We start from the raw sequence: 23,989 nt of genomic DNA, 5'->3' as shown, positions 1-23,989 counted from the left end.
CTGACAGCAGTGAAGATCCTGTGAATTTAGGAGGAGATATTTTTGAGTTTCCTGCACTGTGCAGGGGGTTGGACTAGATGACCATGGAGGTCCTTTCCAACTTGATGATTCGATGAGTAAAACACGTTTGTAATTTTCTGACTGAAAATGCCAGTGCACTTTAGTTTGCTCACTCCCAGGATTGCAATTTTTAAACATTAAATTTCTCATTTTACGATTTCATATGTCTGATTCATACGTCTCACATTCCATGTTCCTGTTATATGCATCAAACAGCTTGGAACTTTCCTTTTGCATTATATTTGTCCACTCTATGATTCAAACAATTTTATAAGTAACATATTGTAATAAATTTCAATTTCTTACTTCATTAATAATTACTTTTTTATCTATCCCATATATTACTTTCTACCCACCCCTCCCCCCGTTACTTGACCCCCGCCGGTGTTATATACTTAAAATCTTAATATTAAAGGTACCCTTAATTAATAAGAACCAAAATTAATATCCTCCTCCCTTTAGTATTTAGTCATTATCAAAAATTGTCCAATGTCCTTTTATTTTCCACTCTTTTTCTGCGTATCTTCTGAATTTTTTCCACTCCATCTTAAATACTTCTAAATCATAGTCCAGCCACTGTGGCCGGACCTGCCTGTCCCGCATTGGTCTTGTCAGCCACCAGCGAGCCTGCAGCAGATGTGGACTATTGCACCCTTCTTAAATTTTCGTTCGCGAAGCTAAGCCGAGAGAGAGAAAGAGAGATAGTCTCTTAAGGTTCTTGTTAACTTGTCCATTTCACTCCATGTCATAACTTTTACAATCTAATCCTATTTCTCTGGTATTTTTTCTTGCTTCCGCAACTGCGCATACAATGTCCTAGCAGCTGAGAGCAAGTACCAGATTAAAGTTATATCTTCTTTTGGAATTTTTCCATTTGTAATCCCAACAGAAAAGTCTCTGCAACTTTGTTAAATTCGTATCCCAAGATCTTAGAAATCTCTTGTTGAATCATCTGCCAATACTTTTTTGCTCTTTCACAAGTCCACCACATATGGTAGAAAGAACCATGTTTTTTACATTTCCAACATCTATCTGGCATCTTATTGTTCATCTTTGCCAACTTTTTAGGAGTCATATACCATCTGTACATCATCTTAAAACAATTTTCTTTAATACTCTGACATGTTGAGAATTTCATAGAGTTCTTCCACATATATTCCCATGTGTCCATCTGTATTTCTTTATTTACATTAATTGCCCACTTAATCATTTGAGATTTCACTACTTCATCTTCCGTAGACCATTTTAAAAGTAACTTATAGATTTTCAAAATTAATTTTTCATTATCTCCAAGCAGAACTTTTTCCATTTCTGTTTGTTCTCGTCTTATTCCTTCAGTTTTAGAATCGCTTTCCAGCAAACTTTTTATTTGTTGCATTTGAAAGCAATCATATTTATTATTCAACTCTTCAGCGGTTTTCAGTTTATTTTACTGCTTTGTATTTTTAGTAATTGATTATATGACATCCCTTTTTCCTCTCCTGTCTCAGCTGTTATTCTTATTACTTCTGCTGGCACTATCCATAATGGTTTTCTCTCATTGCCATATTTCTTGTACTTCATCCAAATATTTAGTAGATTATTTCTTATATAATGGTGAGAAAAAAAAACATCCAACTTTTTCTTTCCATAGTACATATAAACGTGCCAGCCGAATTTATTTCGATGACCTTCCAACATTAAAAGTTTTTTATTCAACAGCGTCACCCAATCTTTATCCACACTAGACAAACTGCTTCATTATATAATCTTAAATCTGGTAGTTGAAATCCTCCTCTTTCTTTAGCATCTGTTAAAACTTTCATTTTAATCCTTGGTTTTTTCCCGGCCCATACAAATTCTGAAATCTTTCTTTGCCATTTATTAAATTGTTTACTGTCTTTCACAATCAGAATAGATTAAAACAAATACATTATTCTCGGCAAAATGTTCATCTTAATTGCAGCTATTCTAACAAGCAGTGACAAATTAAGCTTGTTCCATTTTATCATATCTTCGTCCATTTTACGCCATAACTTTTCATAATTGCTTTTAAACAGATCAATATTCTTCATTGTTATTTCCAAGCCCAAATATTTTACTTTAGGGGTAACTTCACATCCCGTTAATCTCTGCAATTCCTTTTGTTTACTTACTTGCATATTTTTACACAAAGTTTTTGACTTTTCTTTATTAACATAAAGTCCCACCAATTCTCCAAAATCTTGTATTTTGGCTAACAACAAAGGTGTTACTTGAGTAGGATTTTCATTTATAAACATTATATCATCTGCAAATGCTCTATATTTATAGGAAAATCCTTTAATTTTTGTTTCTTCAATTTCTTCATCATCTTGTATTTGCATCAATAAGATTTCAAGAGTCATTATAAACAACAATGGTGAAAGCGGACAACCTTGCCTTGTACCTTTGCTGATTATAATTTCTTCTGTAAGATCTGCATTTATACATAACCTTGCACGTTGTTCAGTATAAATTGCTTTTATCATTCTTATAAAGTTTTCCCCCAACTTTATTTTCTCCATTACTGCAAACATAAAGTCCCAATTCAAATTGTCAAAAGCTTTCTCTGTGTCCGCAAAGAATAATGCAACTTTCTTCTCTGGATGTCTTTCATAGTATTCTACAATATTTACAACAGTTCCAATATTGTCTCTTATTTGCCTTTTAGGGAGAAAACCCGCTTGGTCTTCCTTTATAAAGTTTATTAGATATTGTTTAAGCCGTTCTGCTAAGATTCTTGTGTATATCTTATAATCATTGTTTAATAATGAGATTGGTCTATAGTTCTTATATTTGTCCACTCTAGATGTAACTAAGGCATGGATCACTGATTGAACAGGCTGGGCAAAAGCACCTAAAGCCACCTCAGCCACCTGATTTTCTAATATCACTGCTGTATCAAGCAGTGCTCATAAACAATGAACCTGGCTTTTCAAGGGGAGTATAACCTCCTCTAAGACAGGACAGATCTTGAGTCCGTGGTCTGCCTTTCTAGTAACCCAGAAAACCTGCGGCTTGTCAGAATTAAGTTGTTCTGCTCTCCTTTTGCCCCAATCCCTGCTTCCTCTGTGGTTAGACAAATTTACATTTAGAGCCATAGTATAAATGCATCAGCCTTTGCCCCCCCCCCACCCCTTTTTCCAGTATTTTGTAAATGCACTGAACACCTCATTCACACTCTGATTATTTTATGCAAGTCATTTTAAAGTATCTCACATGCTTTTGTCTTAATTTCATCCTCATGTGTCATTTTGTAAACTTTATTGTCAGATTAATGTATTATTTTTGCACAATAAAGTTTCCAAATAACTAATAAATAGTGATGTTTTACATGGTTGTCTTATGTGGTCTAAACTTCAATTCCCAACAGGACTGATGGAAGACGTTGGTCTTTGGCATCTCTTCCCTCCTCTGGCTATGGTACAAATACTCCAAGCTCAACAGTTTCAGTAAGTGAATTATAACTAACTGTAATGTACATGTAAGCTAATTAAAATGTATTCTCACATTCAGCCTTGTATGCAGTTTTTGAAGGTTTGTTTCTTATAGATTTTATATACTGAATGAAGTCAGTAGCAGGCCATATATCAACTTCTGTCAGTTCGGGAGTGTGAATGATAATGACATTTAGACTGCAAACATCTGTAGAGATTATTAATCTTGTGTGCAGAAGATGATTGTACAAGCAGCGCTGTACATGTAAAAGGAAGTATATGTAAATTAAGTGGCATGGCTTCATCTCTTGGATATACTATAACTTCTAAAAATGGAGAACTCCAACTTCTGGTTTGTTGCTACAGTGCATGTTGCTAAAATTTCTAGAATATACTATATCCTAGAGGAAAATAAAGCCCAATATATGGGATGGCTGTATTACTTTCACAGTAAAAGGATTGCAAGCAATGAAAAAGCCTGCTTTTTTGGTCAAACAAGGTCCATCACTGTGGATGATGGATTACACTGTGGATGTGTTTACAAGCCTAAGTTTTTTGTCAAACAAAGTCCATCACTGTGGATGAGATCTTAGTGTTTTGTTACTTGTGGAGATAGGGAAGTTGCTGCATTATGCAATTTTAAAGTGAATGGTGGGTCCCCTTGACTATGCAGGTTTGGTGTAATTCCCTCCTTTTCTCCCGCTAAGGAGGGCACTATTCTTTTTTTCCCTTAGTGATTATGTTAATTAGCAAAATCTTACTAATGATTTAGTAAGCAAAATCTTAGCATAATGATTTAATCTTGCTCAGCATTGATATATGAATATATGAAACTGCCTTATACTGAATCAGACTGATTGTCAGTATTGTCTACTCAGATAGGCAGTGGCTCTCCAGGGTCCCAGGCAGAGGTCTAGCGCCTCGTGTGCTGCCAGATCTTTTAACTGGAGATACTGTATACAAGCAGATGTTCTACCACTGAGCCCTTCTTTGGTTGACTGGGGTCTTGCGGTGGGAGAGAAGAAGAAGAAAAGGCACTGAATTAAAAAAAAAACACATGCAAACCCTAAAAGGTATACTTGCTAACTTTTTTGGCAGGTACTCTGAGGAAACACTTCTGGCAGAACCAGGCCTTGTCGCCTAGTCACAATGCAACAGTGGCTCCTTGACTATTGTGACAGCCTTCAGAAGGCTGCATGTGCTGGGAAGCCATCTGTGTGGGCAACACCTTTCATTAGACCACAGTAGAGCAGCTGCCCTTTCTGAGGCCAGTTTAAAGAGAGGACAGAGAGAAGCGTCAGAGATGTGTCCATCTCTGAGGTAAGACTGTTTTGGCAGTTTGTTCAACATTCTTAGGGCTGTAGTAGACAGGGGCAGGGGAGTCAGCCAGTGGGGGAGGCCAGAGACTGAACTGCGATGGGCAGAGGTCATTTCATAGCAGGAGCTCCTTTGCATATTAGGCCACACACCCCTGATGTCGCCAATCCTCCAAGAGCTTATAGGGCTCTTTTTTGTAAGCTCTTGGAGGATTGGTGACATCGGAGGGTGTGGGCTAATATGCAAAGGAACTCCTGCTACATAATGACCCCTTGTGATGGGCCAATGATTTATGGAGTGCATAGAATGCACCCCTCAGCCAATGGGAGACCTGGATTTGGCCACCACCATATGGCTTTTATTTATAAAGAACATAAGAACATAAGAGAAGCCATGTTGGATCAGGCCAACGGCCCATCCAGTCCAACACTCTGTGTCACACAGTGGCAAAAAAATGTATATATACACACACACTGTGGCTAATAACCACTGATGGACCTCTGCTCCATATTTTTATCTAAACCCCTCTTGAAGGTGGCTATACTTGTGGCTGCCACCACCTCCTGTGACAGTGAATTCCCCATGTTAATCACCCTTTGGGTGAAGAAATACTTCCTTTTATCCGTTTTAACCTGTCTGCTCAGCAATTTCATCGAATGCCCACGATGGAGAAAAGTACTTCTTTCTCTACTTTCTCCATCCCATGCATTATCTTGTAAACCTCTATCATGTCACCCCGCAGTCGACGTTTCTCCAAGCTAAAGAGTCCCAAACGTTTCAACCTTTCTTCATAGGGAAAGTGCTCCAGCCCTTTAATCATTCTAGTTGCCCTTCTCTGGACTTTCTCCAATGCTATAATATCCTTTTTGAGGTGCGGCGACCAGAACTGCACACAGGCGACTAATGCTATAATATCCTTTTTGAGGTGCAGCGACCAGAACTGCACACAGTACACACAGCACCATCGATTTATACAGGGGCATTATGATACTGGCTGATTTGTTTTCAGTTCCCTTCCTAATAATTCCCAGCATGGCGTTGGCCTTTTTTATTGCAAACGCACACTGTCTTGACATTTTCAGTGAGTTATCTACCACAACCCCAAGATCTCTCTCTTGGTCAGTCTCTGCCAGTTCACACCCCATCAACTTGTATTTGTAGCTGGGATTCTTGGCCCCAATGTGCATTACTTTGCACTTGGCCACATTGAACCGCATCTGCCACGTTGACGCCCACTCACCCAGCCTCAACAGATCCCTTTGGAGTTCCTCACAATCCTCTCTGGTTCTCACCACCCTGAACAATTTAGTGTCATCCGCAAACTTGGCCACTTCACTGCTCACTCCCAACTCCAAATCATTTATGAACAAGTTAAAGAGCATGGGACCCAGTACCGAGCCAGTACCGAACTGTCTGCAGTTCATTAAGAATCCAACAATGAACAGAATCCTTTATAAATGCTGTCATGTGCTGCTATTGTGTACTGTTAACCCTTCTGAAAATGGTTTACTGCAAATTACTTTGGTTTAACATTGGTATGATTATATTTAATTTATATCCCACCCTATCCTGTGAGCAGACTCAAGACAGCTTACAACAATAAATGCAACATTTATATAAAAACCACATATCAAGAATTCAAACATCATAAGACAGGTATTTTCAGATCAGAGGCAACAGACAGTAAACAGTAGTTCAGACCTTGGCAACAAACCATGCAATAGCATGTAGGCTGGTAGTTGTCACCACAGCTTGAGCACCATGATGATAAGTTGCTGGGGAAGGGATGTTATGTGTCAGGTTATGTGTCATGTGGTCCATTATTTTCCTAATAACCAATCAATCAGAAAATAAAGAGCAAGCATAGAAAAATTAAAATTAATGGGAAAGCTTTGCTCATTATACAATATTAGAAACAAAAACACAGGGTGTCGTTTTACAAGAATATGTAACAAACTTTTATTTGCAGATAGATTCAGGTGGGTAGCCGTGTTGGTCTGAAGCAACAGAACAAAGTTTGAGCCCATTGGCACCTTTTAAGATCAACAAAGCTGTCACAGCAAAGTACATTGAGGGAGGCAGCCCTGAATATATAGAGTTCCCAAGCCCTGAGAGGCAGGCTTTATAAGTAATAACTAGTAGTTTAAATTGAACCTGAAATATAATAGGCAGCCAGTGAAGTACTTTCAAAACATATAGAACCTGTATATTGCTGTTAAGTTACATTTTGTTTGTTTTTTGGTCTGTGAATGTAGCATCTCTTTTTCAGTTGTAGCGTCTATGATTCTGTTCATAGAAGAAAGCAGGGTATGAATACCTAAGTAAGGGAGTTCCTTCAGTTTGCACCAGCTGAAGTTTCCATATTATTTCAAAGAGAATCCCATGTACAGTGCATTACCAGAGCCTTGCCTGGATCAGGTGAACCTCATATGTAAACTTCATAAAAACTAAGAAGTTTTGCTAGCTTTATTTGTTTTAGTGCAAGTGGAAAAATGGAAGACTGTTTGCAAGAGCAAGCCTGTGTCTGTACTGTTGAATATAAAATAAATACTGAATATAAAATAAAAGTTTGTAATTGTATTGCTTTGCATAATTCTAAAGATAATTCTTCTTTACTGTGTTCTGAAAACTTTGAATTTCTGAAAGCAATTCATACATTCTTTTAAATGACTTTAGGGCTATGCCATGATTAATATTCTACATGTTTATTGCAGTCATCCTGTTCCTCCCAAGAGAAGTTACACCAGTTACCATACCAACCAACACCAGATGAACTACATTTTTTGTCTAAACATTTCTGTGCCACTGAAAGCATTGCCAGTGACAATAGATGTAGGACCACACAAATGCGACCACGTTCAAGAAGTCTCAGGTGGGTTGTTATATCTGGTTGTAGAAATCTATGTAAATATGGCTTTTAAAAATATATCAATAAAATGTTATGTCTGTAATATAACTTACTTTCAAAGTATTCCTCCGCTAATGTAGCTCACAGTGGGTAGGATCCAAGTAGCTTCTCCATTCCATCTCACAAAGTTCTTCTTACTATACACCTCTTCAAGTCAGCTTTTAAAAGGTGTACAGTAAGGAGAAGAACCATCGACAAGGCTGTTGTACATTCGAGTAAGCAAAGCAAAGCAAAGCAAAGCAAATTTTATTTTTATATCCCGCCCTCCCCCACCAGAAGGCGGGCTCAGGGCGGCTCACAGACATGACAAGCATGATTCGGTTAAAATAGACAGCAATGGTTTAAATAATACAATTACATGAATTAATAAAGTTTAAAAATCTTAGTGCTCTCTGGGGAATATATGGGGAGAGGCGGTCCCGTAGGTAGGCAGGTCCTCGGCCATATAGGGCTTTAAAGGTGATAACCAGCACCTTATAGCGAACACGGTAGACAACCGGCAGCCAATGCAGATCCCGCAGCACAGGCTGCACGTGTTCCCATCTAGGTAGTCCCGCTAGCAGCCTGGCCGCCGCATTCTGCACTACCTGGAGTCTCCGCGTTCGACACAAGGGCAGCCCCATGTAGAGGGCATTGCAGTAGTCTAATCTTGAGGTGACCGTTGCGTGGATCACAGTTGCTAGGTCGTCGCGTTCCAAGAAGGGAGCCAACTGCCTCGCCCTTTTAAGATGAAAGAAGGCGGATCTTGCGGTGGCGGCTATCTGGGCCTCCATTGATAGCGAGGATTCCAGTAGCACCCCCAAGCTCTTGACCCTGCGCACTGGTATCAGTGGCGCACCGTCAAAAGCCGGCAGAATGATCTCCCCTTCCGGTCCGTCCCGGCCCACGCAAAGGACCTCAGTCTTCGTTGGATTCAGCTTCAGCCCACTCAGCCTGAGCCAGTCAGCCACGGCCTGTAACGCCCGGTCCAAATTTATAGGGACATCGCCAGTCCGGCCTTCCATCAATAGATAGAGCTGGGTGTCATCAGCGTACTGATGACAACCGAGCCCATACCTCCGCGCAATCTGGGCAAGGGGGCGCATAAAGATGTTAAACAATATCGGGGAGAGAACTGCTCCCTGAGGCACCCCACAGTGCAGAGGGTGTCTCTGAGACAGCTTCCCTCCAACTGCCACCCTTTGTCCCCGATTTTCGAGGAAGGAGGAGAGCCACTGTAAGGCTAGCCCCCGAATTCCTGCGTCGGCGAGGCGGCAGGCCAGCAGCCGGTGGTCGACGATGTCGAACGCCGCCGACAGGTCGAGCAGCAGCAATACTGCCGAGCCACCCCGATCCAGTTGCCGCCGGAGGTCATCTATGAGGGCGACCAAGACTGTTTCCGTCCCATGGCCCGGGCGAAAGCCGGACTGGCATGGGTCCAAGGTGGAGTCTCATAATCTCCAGTACGTTGTGTTGTCAAAGGGGCCCCGCTTCCTTTTTTAATAACAAAAACTCTGCTTGAATCCAACCCTATTGTATAAACTCACAATATTTACTATTAAATGCCTAATTTAGTATTTTCTCTTTAGTATTTTGATATTACAATTTAAAATATTCTTATTGTAGTAGTAGAAATGCTTTAAAAACATTTGTGGCAGTGGCTGCATTCATCCCTCTTCCTTAAGTGACGTTAGACTTGGTGCAGGGCTTGTGCAGTTTGTTGTAAGGTCCACACATCTCTTCCTTCCTTGTACCTTCTTGTGTGGATAATCTTGGTTAACAATCAGTTATCCAGGACATATGGATGCCTCTGTTAACTGGAATTGAGCTGTCTCTCCCCCCCCCACTCCCCCAGTTAGGAGTCTAAACCTGGTTTACGCTCTGCATTTGTACTTCATAAGTAACCTGACTGAGACTTTAATCACAAATCTCAATACCAAAAGATGTGGGAGGAATGGGGTGTGAGGAGTGTGTGTGACCTGACTGCAAACTGGATTTGTGCTTAGATCCAAGTGGTTGAACAAAGCAGGAGTCAAGTTTGTGCTTAATTTTACTTAAACCATTATAAATTATTCCGAATTTTTAACTTTACAGTAACTAGAAGTTCTTTTAATTTTTTTCCTGTAAAGTTTGGAGTACATCATAATGATCAGTGAAAATGTTACTTATCTCTATAGTTCTGAGATGTTTTATAGGATACTTGCTGATAGAGAACATGATTTTTTTTAAATCCTTTACAAATTATTTTTTAACTGTTCCATATGGAGCATAAAATAGGGACAGCAATCACCTAAAGTAAAGCAACGTGGCATTCTTTCCTTTCCCGATTACAGGGAAAAAATTAAAATACATTCTGAATATGTTCCAGTTACAAGGCTGTTTTTTGTAAGCTCCTGGAGGATTGGCTACATCAGGGGTGTGTAGCCTAATATGCAAAGGAACTCCTGCTAGAATTCCACCCCTAGGCCAAGTCATTCATATACAATGAGCATGTCACCTGGCTCCTGATAGAATCTTCTCTTTCCCCTTAATCTCCCTTAGCCATGTTGAAACCTATGAGAAAACAAAATGGAATTGTGGCACTGTAAAGTTTAGTTGCATGTGCAATAGCTTACTCCCCCCCCCCCTTTATTTTGAGTAGGGGCTTTTGGCAAAAAGTACGATGGAACCATTCCTTTAGTTTCTTAGAATACTGGAGATCTTGCATTAACCACTTCAGTGGTTTGATTGATGCATTGAGTTTTCAACAAATAAACTACTAATCTTTTTAGTATTTAATTAACTAAACATTTATTTTTGTGATTAAATTCTGAGTTAACTTGCACAACTTTTCTCAGTAAAATGCTGTGTTCTTACATAGATTTCTACAGCCACTGGCTGTAGCAGACATTAGAAAAAGATTGATAGTAAATAAAGTAAAACAGACATTAGAAAGGATTTATGGTAGATGAGGATTTAGTGATGCAGCAGAACTTGTTTTGGGTTCATGCAGGTCTACTTATACATATTTTAGATTCCAAATAAAGCATTTTAATACATCACTATGTTTTTAATTTGGTGACCTTTTGGCTTTTGGCAGGAAAAAATATTTGTGCCACATGTTAGTATTTAAACTATTTTTCTTATTTGTAAGAAAGGAGGAATGTACAAAGTGGCCTTTAAAGTGAGCTTTGATTAGTTTAGTGCTTCTGCTATCTTAATTATTGAAGTTTGAGAGGAATATAAATTATCACAAGTATGGAACTCTTATGTAGAAGCACTTTCAGTCTCTCCTGCATCATTTGTATGTTTGAATATGTAGCTAGCTCCTGAGTTATTCACATCTCCCATTATGGCAGGAGACCTCTCAGCAATGTTCAGCATTGCCTGCTGGTGGCTCAAAGGGCAGTGGGAAGAAATGAGGGGAAATAGGATGGGTGCATCTGTGCCGTGCCAGCATGAAATGTCCCTTCTGGCTGAAAATGTCAGATGTGGACTGTTCTAGGATTTTTAGGAGTTTTACCTTAATTCACCATAGAGTTTAGATAAATCTTAGGGCACCACCCCTGATGTAATGACATCCCTAACACTCTTTTGCCTGGAGCAACATTGCCTGCAAGTGTGACTCTGGTGCCTGCTCATGTAATTGTTCTGGGGTGCCAGAAAATAATCTGGCATCCCTAAATTGATAAATTATATAAAACAACCTGTAAATAGTGAACAAAAGTTACTGAAATTACTTAAAAGCAAAGGTGAACAATTGTTTCACACATCTTCAATTTTGTCAGTATGTCAGTGTTTTATTTTGCAGTTAGAGAATGTACTATAGTAATGATGCTGACATTGCAAAAAACATAAATTTAAGAACCCATTTTTATTTTATTCAAGACAAGTTTCACAGGATAATTTGCTTTCCTTGCAGCCCTGGACGTTCTCCTGCATGCTGTGACCATGAAATAATTATGATGAACCATGTATACAAAGAGAGATTCCCAAAGGTAATGAATAATATTAATTGTATCCAGTATTTAACTTAATAAGTCCAGGTTCTAAGGCACAGAATTTTCATTTGGGTGGTGGGTGTTAAATCTGATTAATTTATTGAAGGCAAAGGAGTGTCATTAAGGCATCAATATTGTTACTGAAATATTCATTTTAAATATTTTGCCAGGTAGACATTTATCCAATAGTGCAGCTCATCTATGTTGGAATAGAATTAGTCTGAGAATTTGCTTCTATTCCATTGCCAGAATCCAAAATGCTCTGTGCACATGTACCAGATTTCATGATTTCTACCTTTCTCTGCTGCAATTTTTTGTGCTGCAATGAGGCAATTCTACAAGGTACTTTCAGGGGGCATGATCAGGAAAGAAGACCCTAAGAAGAATCCTACATGGAAGCCTGGTGAAGACATGGCGGGCTCATGCACAATTCTTGGAATATACCTGCTATGTTGCATTATTGGGTCTTTTATAAAAGGGATATTTTTGCTGTTTTCACACACTAGTGCTTAAAAAACTATTTTACAAATAATAACTATTTATCATTTGAATTGATTTTGGGTGTAGCTCTTAGCTTAAGCAAATGATAACGTTTTATCTCTTTTTAAGGATTTGTTATAGTTTTACTTCTAATTAATTTTTAGCATACATGGTAGTTGATGAATTTACCCTTCACATTTGGTCTTGCAAAGACTACTATCAGAACTCAGGATTGTAGTCTATTGTAGCGGTACAATATTTTGTGGAAAAGAGAGCCACATTTACTTTCATCCCTGGCATGAGACTTGCACCTCAGGGAGCTTTGCAGCTTCCCTGTTCTCTGGCAGCATCTGTTTCACATTGGAAACCACCTGCTGACCACAAGCCCCAGAGGGCAAGCTTCACTTTCCTGAAACCTGGGGCAGATGCCACATTGAGGAATGGTGCTCAGAAGAGTGACATGTTGCATGCTAAGAGCCACACATGGCTCCAAACCATTGAGTATCACTGGTTCTGTTGCAATATTTATTGTATTGTATCTTTTTTACTACATTACATTCTACCATTGTTATCTTCTTTCTGCATTGTTATGATATTCCTTGTAAAGTTTTTTGTTTGCATTATTTCCTAATCAAAGTCTGTGTAGGAATAGAATCAGCCTGAATTAGACACATAGTGTAATCACAGAATTAGACATATAGGCTAATCATAGTCCTATTACATATTGCATTGTTTTGTTATAGTCCTTTTACTTGGTCTGTTTGATGTATTATGTATTACGCTGTTAGAATTTTGTCTTTTGCTTTGAATCTCAACAAAAAAGGTAGACTATAAAGTAAATACATAATATATACATAGTAACCTTTAAAACACTTTGTCTAGGCTACAGCTCAGATGGAAGAACGACTTCAGGAGATTATCACCAACCATTCTCCTGACAATGTCCTCCCCTTGGCAGATGGAGTGCTTAGTTTCACCCATTACCAGATCATTGAGCTGGCTCGTGACTGCTTGGACAAATCTCATCAGGGTCTCATCACCTCACGATATTTCTTTGAATTACAGCACAAATTAGATAAACTCCTACAAGAGGTATGAATCACACAAAAGTTAACTAAAAATCACTTAGGTGTGTTAATTTAAGTAAGTATGGTTCTAGAGATGATATTGGAAAAAGTAAATAAAATGTGTTCAGCTCAGTGGCTGCAGAAGAAAACTTATAGTGGTAATTCTTAAATAATTACTTTGTGAAGTAGTTAAACATATACAATGTAATTTGTATATTCCCATTGTGTGCCAGATGGAACAGTCTTCTACTTCCTACAGTTAAGAACAAATCAGTTATGAACAAATGGAATATTATGTTCTAATTTAATTTTGTCAAGTCTACTAAAAATTTGGATGGACCAGAAAAAAGAAGCTATACCAAAAAAGACATGTGCGACTGTTGCCAACAGCCCAGCTTAAAAAACAGCTAAAAGAATAAAGCAAACGTGAGAAAGGACATGGGTATCTTGTATTATAAAACTTGTGCAGTTTTCCAAAAATACAATGTTTCTCCCTTCAAAAATCTATGGGATCTCTTTATAATACAGAATTAAATTTTGAAGAACAGACATACCACCATACCATTTCATTATGTCAAAACTACAGTGATTAGTGGCACATGGGCACCTATTTGATAGTTCCTGTGACATCAGAGGAGATACAGGACACATTCACCTTTCCCAAATAGTAAGTTGATATAAGGCCTACATTGTTTAGTTATAGTCATTTTTAGTCCTTTCCAAAGTGCTTCCTGCTGTGTTGCATGATGGCTTAGGTATGTATTTAGAAAGGGGAAAGTACCCATCAGCAAGACAGCCATTGGGGAAAAGTTTGTTTGTTCGTTTGTTTTTGCTGATTTCTATTCCATCCTATCCTGCAGTTGTTAATTTATTCCTGCGAATAAGTTAACCATCACAATAAAACCAAAATAATTAAACAACTAATTCAAGCAATTAAAATAATAAAACAATACAATTGCTTGATTTCAGGTGGAAGACAAGTCATAATATAAGCAGAAGCTGAACCAATGCCATCAGAAGGCCCAATAAAAGATGGAATACTGCAGCAAGGGAGGCTGGACTAGATATACTATGGGTGCCCGCTGCTTCACCCAAAGGCCTGGCAGAACAGTTTCATTTTACAGGCCCTATGAAAAGGTAGTAGGTCAGGTAGGGCCCTGATCTCTAATGGGAGCATGTTCCACCAGGCCGGGGCCAGGACAGAAAAAGCCCTGGCTCTAGTCGAGGCAAGATAGACATCCTTTGGGCTAGGGACAGCCAACAGATGGCGATTAACTGAACATAGAGTCCTTCGGGGCACATATGGAGAGAGGTGGTTCCTCAGATATGTTGGTCCCAAGCTGTGCAGGGCTTTAAATGTCAATACCAGAACCTTGAAGCGAACCCAGTACTAAATAAGTAGCCAGTTCAATTGGCATAACACCAACTGTACACTTGCCCATAAAGGCAATGCAGTCAGTAAGCGTGCAGCTTCATTTTGCATCAGCTGGAGATTCCGAATTAGCCCCAAGAGCAAGCCCGTGTAGAGCGAGTTACAGTAATCAAACCTGGAAGTGACCATTGAATTGGTTACTGTAGCCAAATTCTGAGGGAAAAGATAGGGCACTAGCTGTCTGATCTGCCTAATATGATAAAAGGCGGATCTGGCAACTGCAGTGACTGGGCCTCCGTATTGTTTTTGCTTTTGAAAATTTGTTCACTTACAATTGATGCACTTGATGCATTTGTCCTTGGTAGCGCCACCTTCTCATTTGTTGCAACCTCTGGGGATTTTTTCTACCTCATCCTCACAAAGCCTGTGCACTTAACCTGCTGTGGTTGCAGAGTTGGAACCTGAGTAATGAGCCTTAGATAGTGAAATACGCCTATTGTTCCAAATCAATGACTGTACAGCTACTAATAAGTTACTTAAGAGTAGTTCTACCAATAGTATTCAAATTCAGAAGTGTGTATGTTGCTAAATGTACAACATAAGGATTTATTTGGAGATCTAATACCTTTATTCAGTATATATTTTAATCCACTGAACATACAGCCTACGTGTACAAGGTACACTTGACTAGGGATGGGCACAAACTGCATGTTTGTGGTTTGGTTCAGTTTGTGGCTTAACCAAACTACAAAGCAATACATTGGTTCGCAAACTAAACTGGTTTGTATCACAAAATAGGAGCCAATTGCACCTTTAAGACCAACTTAGTTTTATTCAGAACATAAGCTTTCGTGTGCATGCACACTTCATCAGACGAGGAATGAGGTACAGTAAGGAGAACCACATATAGCTGGTGGGGTTTGGAATGCCAAGTGGTACAATGTTAAAAACCAATAGCAAAATAGTAAAATTAACAAATTCAGAAAACCTTTGATCTGGGTTGAATTAGCATGGGAAACCATAAAACATTAACATGTCAGAATGTGAGAATGCCTGTTAATTATTCTATTGCTAATAAACCTGGGTCAAAAAGAAGGCATTTTTTTCCCAGAAGTTTTTCCTGTCCAACTAATTTACCTTTTAACATGTAACATAAATATATACATCATTTTAGTTTGCCAGTTTGATATACATCATTCTAGTTTGATGTATATATTTATGTTACATGTTAAAAGGAAAATTAGTTGGACAGGAAAAGCTTCTGGGAAAGAAATGCCTTCTTCTTGACCCAGGTTTATTAGCAATAGAATAATTAATAGACATCCTCACATTCTGACATGTTACTGTTTTATGGTTTCCCATGCTAATTCAACCGAGATCAAAGGTTTTCTGAATTTGTTAATTTTACTATTCTGCTATTGGTTTTTAACTTTGTACCACTTGGCATTCCAAACCCCACCAGCTATACGTGGTTCTGCTTACTGTACTTCATTTCTAGTCTGAAGAAGTGTGCATGCACACGAAAGCTTGCGCTCTGAATAAAACTAAGTTGGTCTTAAAGGTGCAACTGACTCCTATTTTGTTCTACCACTTCAGACCAATACGGATGTCTATTTGGTTTGCATCAGTTCATGACCCCTGCTTTCTGCTCACTGCCGCTTTTGGCAAGGAGCAGAAAGCAGGGGTTTAAATGGCTCCAAGCTTTTCTATTCTTCCTAAACTGCCACAGATTGCCTTAAAATTCATGGAATTCTTTAGCTTGTGAACATGGAATTCTTTAGCTTGTGAACATCTCTTCACTAATCATGAACTAGCCAAAATTTGTTATAAGCTTTAAGGCAATGACAAACCACCCCGTAAAAAAATCTGCCATGAAAACACCATATGATGTCACCCCAGAGTCGGAAACAACTGGTGCTCGCACAAGGGACTACCTTTACCTTTTAGTTTGTGAGCTGGTTCATGCCTATCCCTACATTTGACATCTTGATAAGTTTGTGGTAATAGTGTTGGAGCAGCCATCTGTTCGGGAACATGGAGAGGACCTCTTCCAGCTGTTATTAGAATTTTGCATTAAATAGTCTGTTATTCAACAGGTTCAGTAAGGCAGCTCCTTAAATCTCTTAATGTTTGATTCCATCACGATGTTTTCTGCAATTTTCATTATAGTTAAACTACTGTCCATTACACTGTAGATACTAAGCACTTCTCAGGTTTTTAAAAAATTGTTTTAAAATGATAATAAATGAAGATGTGCCTTATTTACCTGAAAGGATAACTATATTGAATATAAAAAGACACCCCCTAAAATGTTATTCCCACAGAATTTAAAAAAAGAAATAATCACCGTACATACTTATAGCTTGTTCACAAATGTAAGATAAACTCCCTCTTTTTTTTGACTTCACACATAGGAAAAAATCCTTGTCTTCCTTTAGGGCAAATTCCAAAACAGAATTCACATGTAATTTTTTTTTTTTTTACTGCCTGGAAGGTTCTAGTGAAGCTAAAGCACAAGGAAAACTCTACATATGATTTAAATATACCTGTTTCATTCCAGAATAATAGGAAGAAAAATATATCTGTGTTGGGTTGATAGCAAACAGAATAAAAAAATTAAAATAGTGCTGCAGTTTTAAAGAGCATTTTCAGGAATAATTGTGATTGTGATAAATTATAGATGGCAATTGGCTCCAAAGCACACCTGTATACAATATCCTTGGGCTCACACAGAGTTTTTATGGTTTTCATTTATGTACCTTTATTCTCAAGTATGAACACTATCTTTTGTGCCACCTCTCACAATGTGTATCTTAAGCTTAAACCCTTGCAAGAGTGCCTGCTGTTCATTGGAACTAAATTGTGGGAACTCATTTTGAGTTTCTGATGATACATTCGTTGTCAGTTCCCAGCTGTGACATTCAGTAGATAGCCATCTCCTGCTGCTTGGCACATTGTGGTTGCTCTGCATGGCTAGGAAAAGTTATGAGGTGACTGAGCAGCTTGATTTAGCTGACATTTTTGTAGTTCTAAGGTCAAGGTCAATTTGAGTTTAATGTTTTCTTGCAGCACCTTATTTTACTTTCATGGGATCTTTTGTTCATGTTCATTAGGTGCAAGTATAAACCTTAGATAGAAATTGAGATACATTCCGCATACCAATGTTTGTCAGACATAGCTACAACACACACAATGCAGCTAATCCTTCTTCCATAAACCATGCAATCCCATACTGCAATAATAGATCAGTATTGCCTTTAAACAACTAGATATATCTCTCAACCTTAGTATTTAATTGTGTATTAAGAGTTTATTGGGTTAGCTGCAACTCATGAGTTAAAAGAAATCTTATAGAAAGTAAATTTCTAGCCATGCAAAGAATTTGTAGCAATTGTAACCTGTTTGTTTGATTCAGCTTTTGCACTTCTGAATATCCACCCAGTACAGTTGAGAATAAGCAGTGGATGCAATTTGAACTTTATCCTGAAGCTTCTGTTATTCTAACAAAGAAGTGCCTTTTTGAGATAGGAACAAAAGAACGTCAGTATCTTTCTGCCAAAAGAAGCAACATATGGCTTCTTTGCATTCATTAGGGTCTCTGAGAGTCTATTCTTTGTTACCAGATAAAAAAAGTTTGAAAGAATTCAGAATGCAATTCAGAAACTCTTGCAAATTCTTTTCCAACTTTTTTGAATAAAAACGATCTTTGTTCCTGTTCTTTCACATTATTTCCTTTTCTTTTCTGATTATCTTCAGAACGTACTATTGCATTTACTACTTGTAACTTGGTTGCCAACTGCCCCCTCCCAAAATACATATAGTTGTTTTTTATTCCACAGATAAGGAGGTGAATGTTTACTTGTTAAGAATATAGTCGTTGAAAATATAGAAGAGATTTGCTGTGTTCCAGCAATGGCAAGCAGTATGTCAAAGCAAGATTCCATATATGGATTGCATTGCCAGATGCTGGATCTGAGTGCTGAGTGGAATTTTAAATACCTTGCTGTTTATATGACATTTGTGGGTCAAGCCTGTGAGTTTACTTGCAGGGATAGATGGTTCATCCTACAAAGGAAGGAAGGAAGGAAGGAAGGAAGGAAGGAAGGAAGGAAGGAAGGAAGGAAGGAAGGAAGGAAGGAAGGAAAGAAAATATAACAAGTAACTGATTTGTGCCAACAGCACCCACAGTGCTAATCACACTGTTGGTAGGAGACTGTACTAGGCCCCTTTTTTAGCTTCAGAGCAATAGTGGGTTAGTTTGCTACAATAAAATTAAGTAGGATTCCAGTTGCACCTTAAATGTTATTATTTGTTAAGGTAGCAAAGGACTGTAGTTTAACTTTTTTGGTTGTTTTTATGGTCTGCTTCTAGCCTGAGGTCTGTTCCTTGAATATTATTTTAGGTTTTGGATCATTGTTATGTTTCATTATATATGTTTATTATTCTTTTTATGTTAACTGAACAACACATAAGAGTTGTATATAGCACTGTATTCTAGTGCTATATAAACAACATCTTCAGAACTCTACTTAATTGGGGCTCTCTCTAATTTCTAATGAGTCATTTAGTCATGAAAACTACAAACTGAATTCTCTTGTACCAGACTCTTATTGACATCTTATCTGTTGTCTTCCATGCAGTTGCAGTGCTCATCTTTACCATAGTTATCAGAGCTGTGACTAGCTCTATATCATCCAGGCCAATAATGTTAACAGCAATACATTAGGATCAAATGATACATCATATCAAGTAATATATTGATAAAAATTGGTTTTGCATCCAAGATGTATAATTAATGGATAACTCCATATAATGTGCCGTATGCCTGTATTCAAAACTTTACACCATTAAAGGTAAAGGTAGTCCCCTGTGCAAGCACCAGTTGTTTACGACTCTGGGGTGACGTCGCATCACAGTGTTTTCACGGCAGACTTTTTACAGGGTGGTTTACCATTGTTTTCCGCAATCATCTACACTTTACCCTCAGCAAGCTGGGCACTCATTTTACCGATTGGAAAGATGGAAGGCTGAGTCAACCTTGAGCTCGCTACCGGAGCCCAGCTTCCATCGGGATCAAACTCAGGATGTGAGCAGAGCTTAGACTGCAGTACAGCAGCTTACCACTCTGTGCCACAGGGCTCTTCCTATATCCAGCTGATAGCTTATTGTATTATCTAGCTTATAGATAATACAATAATATAGCTTCAGACTCAGTGATATAAAATACCAACTCAAAATAGTTTACAGAAACTCTCCTTTCTCCTGGTAGTGGGACGGTCCGAAACTGTTGGGAGTAGGCTCTTCCTCCGAAAACAGGGTCGTTGATCGTTTGATCCGGCCTGGGGGAGGGGCTGCTCTGTTGGAAACTCTGCAGTCCAAACAGCCCTGTTACAAGACAGGACGTGTTCGTCGTGGTCGGAGCACAGTGATCCGCAGAACGAGGTCTCCTTGTGAGAAAGTCTCTGCCACCTGGTTCTTCAGCCGCAACAGCAGCGGGCAGAGCATTTTACCGCCAGCATTGGGTTTTACCCAGCAAAGGTGGCACAACCGGGGACTGCCACGGAGAGCGAGGTCACCCCTCCTAAGCCTGTTGAGACGGGTGTGGGGGAGAGCGACTAGTCCACCTTTGCAGTCCCACGCAGCGCCGGCAGGCGTAGTGCAGACGACCAAGGTCCAGCGTGGCTGAGAGAAGAAAACTCTTGGTGGTTCACTCAGACAGTGTGTCTACTTGAGAAGAGGTGGTAAGCTGCCTGAGGTAGAGTGGGAAACTCTTTGTGATGCGCGGACTGTTTTTACTTGGGACGGGCTCCGCTGGGATGAGGGAAGCCCACCCGGTAGCTTACTGCAGTTTCCCAGGACCCCTCCTGAATGGAGTGGGGAAAGGCTTATGCTGTAGCAGGCCTCTCCAACTCAGGTGCAGTTAGCGTGGCCTGGGGGGGGGCGGTTCTTTACTTCGTAGAAGGGGTCGCCATTTCAGGCAGTTAGCCTGGTAACGGAGGCTTCTCCCTCTCCCCTTTCACTTTTGTTTCAGCCTTCTGCTGTAGCTGAGATGGCTGACGGACGGGGACAGACTAGTGAGGCAGGTTCAACCAGTGATTTCTCCATCCCAAAGTACTCAGGATCCACTTATGAAAAAGATCGAGAAGATTCTGAACCGGATTTAACTGGAGAGGATGCCAAGCTTAATTTACTCACTTGGTTAAAAAGAGAATTGAGCAAGGAGTTTGCCCCTGTCCGAGGCTCTACTGTGCCTTCTCACCCCCAGAAAAGGAAGAGACAAGCAGTTCTAGATATTGCCACAGCTCCTACAGACCCAAAGAAAGCAAAATTGGGTATGAGCTTGGACTCTCCCTGTGATAGTTCTCAGGAGGAAGAGGAGGCTGACTCTTCAGTAGACTCCTCTGCAAAGGAGGAAGGGGAACTCTCTGAGGAGGATGATGCTACTCCTTCAGTGCAATCTAGGGTTTTTCCAGTGGAATATTATTCTAAACTCCTCCCTAAGGTCCTCAGGGAACTGGACTTTACTGCCACACCCAGAGAGAAGGCAGAATTGGACCCTGACCTGCCTGCAGGCTCAGGGAAGATGATGCCCAAAGTGGGGGTTTCTCAGACCGGGGTGCCCTTGCCTGCCCCCTTTTTTAGTCTTATTAAGGTGGAGTGGGAACACCCGGCTAAGCCAAAATCTAACCCACATCTGTTTTCCAAACTGTATGGGTTGAGTCCAGAGGCTACTAAACGGCTGAAATTGCCCGTAGTGGACGATCCTGTAAATAGTTTATTATCCACATCTGTGCTTCCCATGGATGCGGATGGGCTACCCAAGGATGCCTGCGATAGACGGATGGAACAGGCATTATGAAAGAACTTTGAAGCCTCGGCTTGGTCCATCCGGGCGTCTTCGGCGGGGTCAATTTGGCCTCAGCAGATAGTGATGTGCCAAAGGAATTCAAGGATGAGCTTAAGAAAATAGCCTTGGGCACAGCATTTATTGCAGATGCGACCCTAGACGCAATGGAGTTGTCCGCAAGGGCAGTGGCTTGCAGTGTGGCAGCGTGCAGGAATGTTTGGCTCCGGACATGGGATGCGGATGCAGCTGCACAGGCTAGACTGGCAGCTGTACCATTCAAAGGTTTTAGTCTCTTTGGGGACGAACTGGAACTCTTCCTGATTGAGGGGAAGGACAAGAAGAAAGTCTTGCCTTCTAAGAGGAAGGATTTTAAGTCTAAAAAACCCTTCCAGCCCTTTCGGGACTCCAAAAAATTCTCCCGGCCTTTGGCTTTTAAGCCTTTCCGAGGGAAGTGGCAGTCTCGCAGTCGGGATGCTAAATCCTTTTCTAGCCGAAGCGACAAGGGAAGCAAAAGTGACTCCAAAAAGGGAGGGTCACAATGACTATGCCATCAGTCCAGAGCTGCTTCCTATCGGGGGGCAGCTGCAGTTTTTTGCAGACCGATGGAGGGTGTCGGTTGCAGACCAATGGATGATCGACATGGTATCCAAGGGCTATGCATTAGAACTGGAATCTTTCTCACGTCGGAGGTTTCATTCAGTCCCGAGAAAACGAGACCCAACCACGCACCAGGGGATGTTGTGCACCATCCAACATCTACTGGACATCAGGGCTATAGAACCCGTACCTGTGACTCAGAGGGGTCAAGGGGTGTATTCCATTTTATTCCTGGTGCCAAAGAAGAATGGCGATGTCCGGGCTATTCTAGACTTAAAATGGGTAAATCGATTTGTGAAAACCAAAAAGTTTCGGATGGAGACGTTGCGTTCCATTCTATTGGCAGTTCAAGAACGAGAATACCTGACGTCCATCTATCTTTCCGAGGCGTATTTGCATGTTCCCATTTGACCAAGTCACAGATGGTTTCTCAGGTTTGCTTACGACGGGAAGCACTTCCGGTACTGGGCTTTGCCATTTGGGCTCAAGCCTTCCCTGTGTGTTTACAAAGATCCTGGTGGCGTTGGTTGCTCATTTACGGATGGGGGGGCGTGGCTCTTCATCCGTATCTGGACGATCCCTTGGTCAGGGCCCCTTCCTTCCAGCAGAGCCTGGAGGACACCAGTCGGACTATTCAGATACTGCAGGACCATGGTTTTGTGGTCAACAGGACAAAGAGCAACCTTACTCCAACGCAAGAGATAGTGCATCTGGGTGTCCTGATCAATACTCAGAGGCACAAAGTGTTTTTGTCGGAAGTACAACAGGTGAACCTCAGATCCTTGTTGGAGGAGGTATTGTCCCTGAATCGGGTGCCTGTGATGACTCTAGCAAAGCTTTTAGGGGTTCTGGTGTCATGCCAGGATGTACTGTCTTGGGCGCGTTTCCACCTACGGCCCTTACAATGCTTCCTGATCCCTTATCAGCATGTGATAGCTCGCAAGCTGCACAAGCTAGTGTTTCTTCCACCAGAGCTGCGGACGCAACTTCAGTGGTGGCTGGAACCATCCCGTTTTCAGCAAGGAGTGTTAATGAAGGAGCCACAGAGGATAGTGGTAACTACAGACTCCAGCCTTTCTGGCTGGGGAGCACATTCTCAAGGGATGATGATTCAAGGTCAGTGGTCCCTGATGGAGTCCCGACAGAGCATCAACCTGCTGGAACTGAGGGCGATTCGTCTGGGGTTGTTACGTTTTCAGACAGCGTTGCAGGGGGTCACGTGTTAGTGAAGACAGACAATGTGACAGCCAAAGCTTATGTCAACTGGCAAGGCGGGACCAGAATCAGGAAACTGTGCGGCGAGGCCAACAGCTTACTGGATTGGGCAGAGAAGTATCTGCTATCCATAAAGGCGATCCATGTAGCCGGGAAGGACAATGGGCTGGCAGACTGGCTCAGCAGACAGCAGCTGGATCAAACGGAATGGTCGCTGGACAAGGCGGTGTTCCAGTCTCTTCAGCACAGATATAGCAGAGTGACTGTGGATTTGTTTGCAACCGCAGACAATCGTCAAGTGCAACTTTTTTTGCCAAACAGAAGGACGATCAGGCGGAGGGCATAGACGCTCTCAACTGCGACTGGCCGGACGGTCTTCTGTACGCCTTCCCACCACTGCTGCTGATTCCCCGGTTGGTTGACAAGATTGTTCAGCAAACAGCGGAGCTGGTCCTGGTTGCTCCCTTCCAGCCGAGACAGGGGTGGGTTCAAGACCTCATGCGGCTGTCAACGGAGAAGCCTTGGCAACTCCCAGCATCCGAGACATTGCTGAGACGAGGGACAGTTTGCCATCCTCAGCCGGACATGTTACAGTTAACTGCGTGGAGGTGGAGCGGTCGCAGTTAGTTAAGCTGGGGTTTGACAAATCTGTGATTGACACTATGTTGGCATCCAGAAAATGTTCTGCCACTCGGATGTATAATAACACTTGGCATGTCTTTTTCAGCTG

General features: G+C 40.7%; 1 protein-coding gene across 11 annotated transcripts in view; it reads left to right on the top strand.

The window, feature by feature from the left end:
• MAST4 (microtubule associated serine/threonine kinase family member 4) overlaps positions 1-23,989 on the top strand; it is a 478,500-nt gene that overhangs the window by 383,076 nt on the left and 71,435 nt on the right. For all 11 annotated transcript variants that reach the window (XM_060235887.1, XM_060235886.1, XM_060235884.1 and 8 more), the window contains 4 exons: positions 3,434-3,512; positions 7,529-7,686; positions 11,603-11,678; positions 13,044-13,253. In XM_060235887.1, the coding sequence (XP_060091870.1) occupies positions 3,434-3,512; positions 7,529-7,686; positions 11,603-11,678; positions 13,044-13,253 (523 nt within the window). The remainder of the gene's footprint in view (positions 1-3,433; positions 3,513-7,528; positions 7,687-11,602; positions 11,679-13,043; positions 13,254-23,989) is intronic.

The sequence above is a fragment of the Heteronotia binoei genome, chromosome 4, assembly GCF_032191835.1.
Source record: "Heteronotia binoei isolate CCM8104 ecotype False Entrance Well chromosome 4, APGP_CSIRO_Hbin_v1, whole genome shotgun sequence".
NCBI classification, from domain to species: domain Eukaryota; kingdom Metazoa; phylum Chordata; class Lepidosauria; order Squamata; family Gekkonidae; genus Heteronotia; species Heteronotia binoei.
The sequence above is the reverse complement of the archived record's forward strand: the minus strand, read 5'-3'. Positions and strand labels throughout refer to the sequence as shown.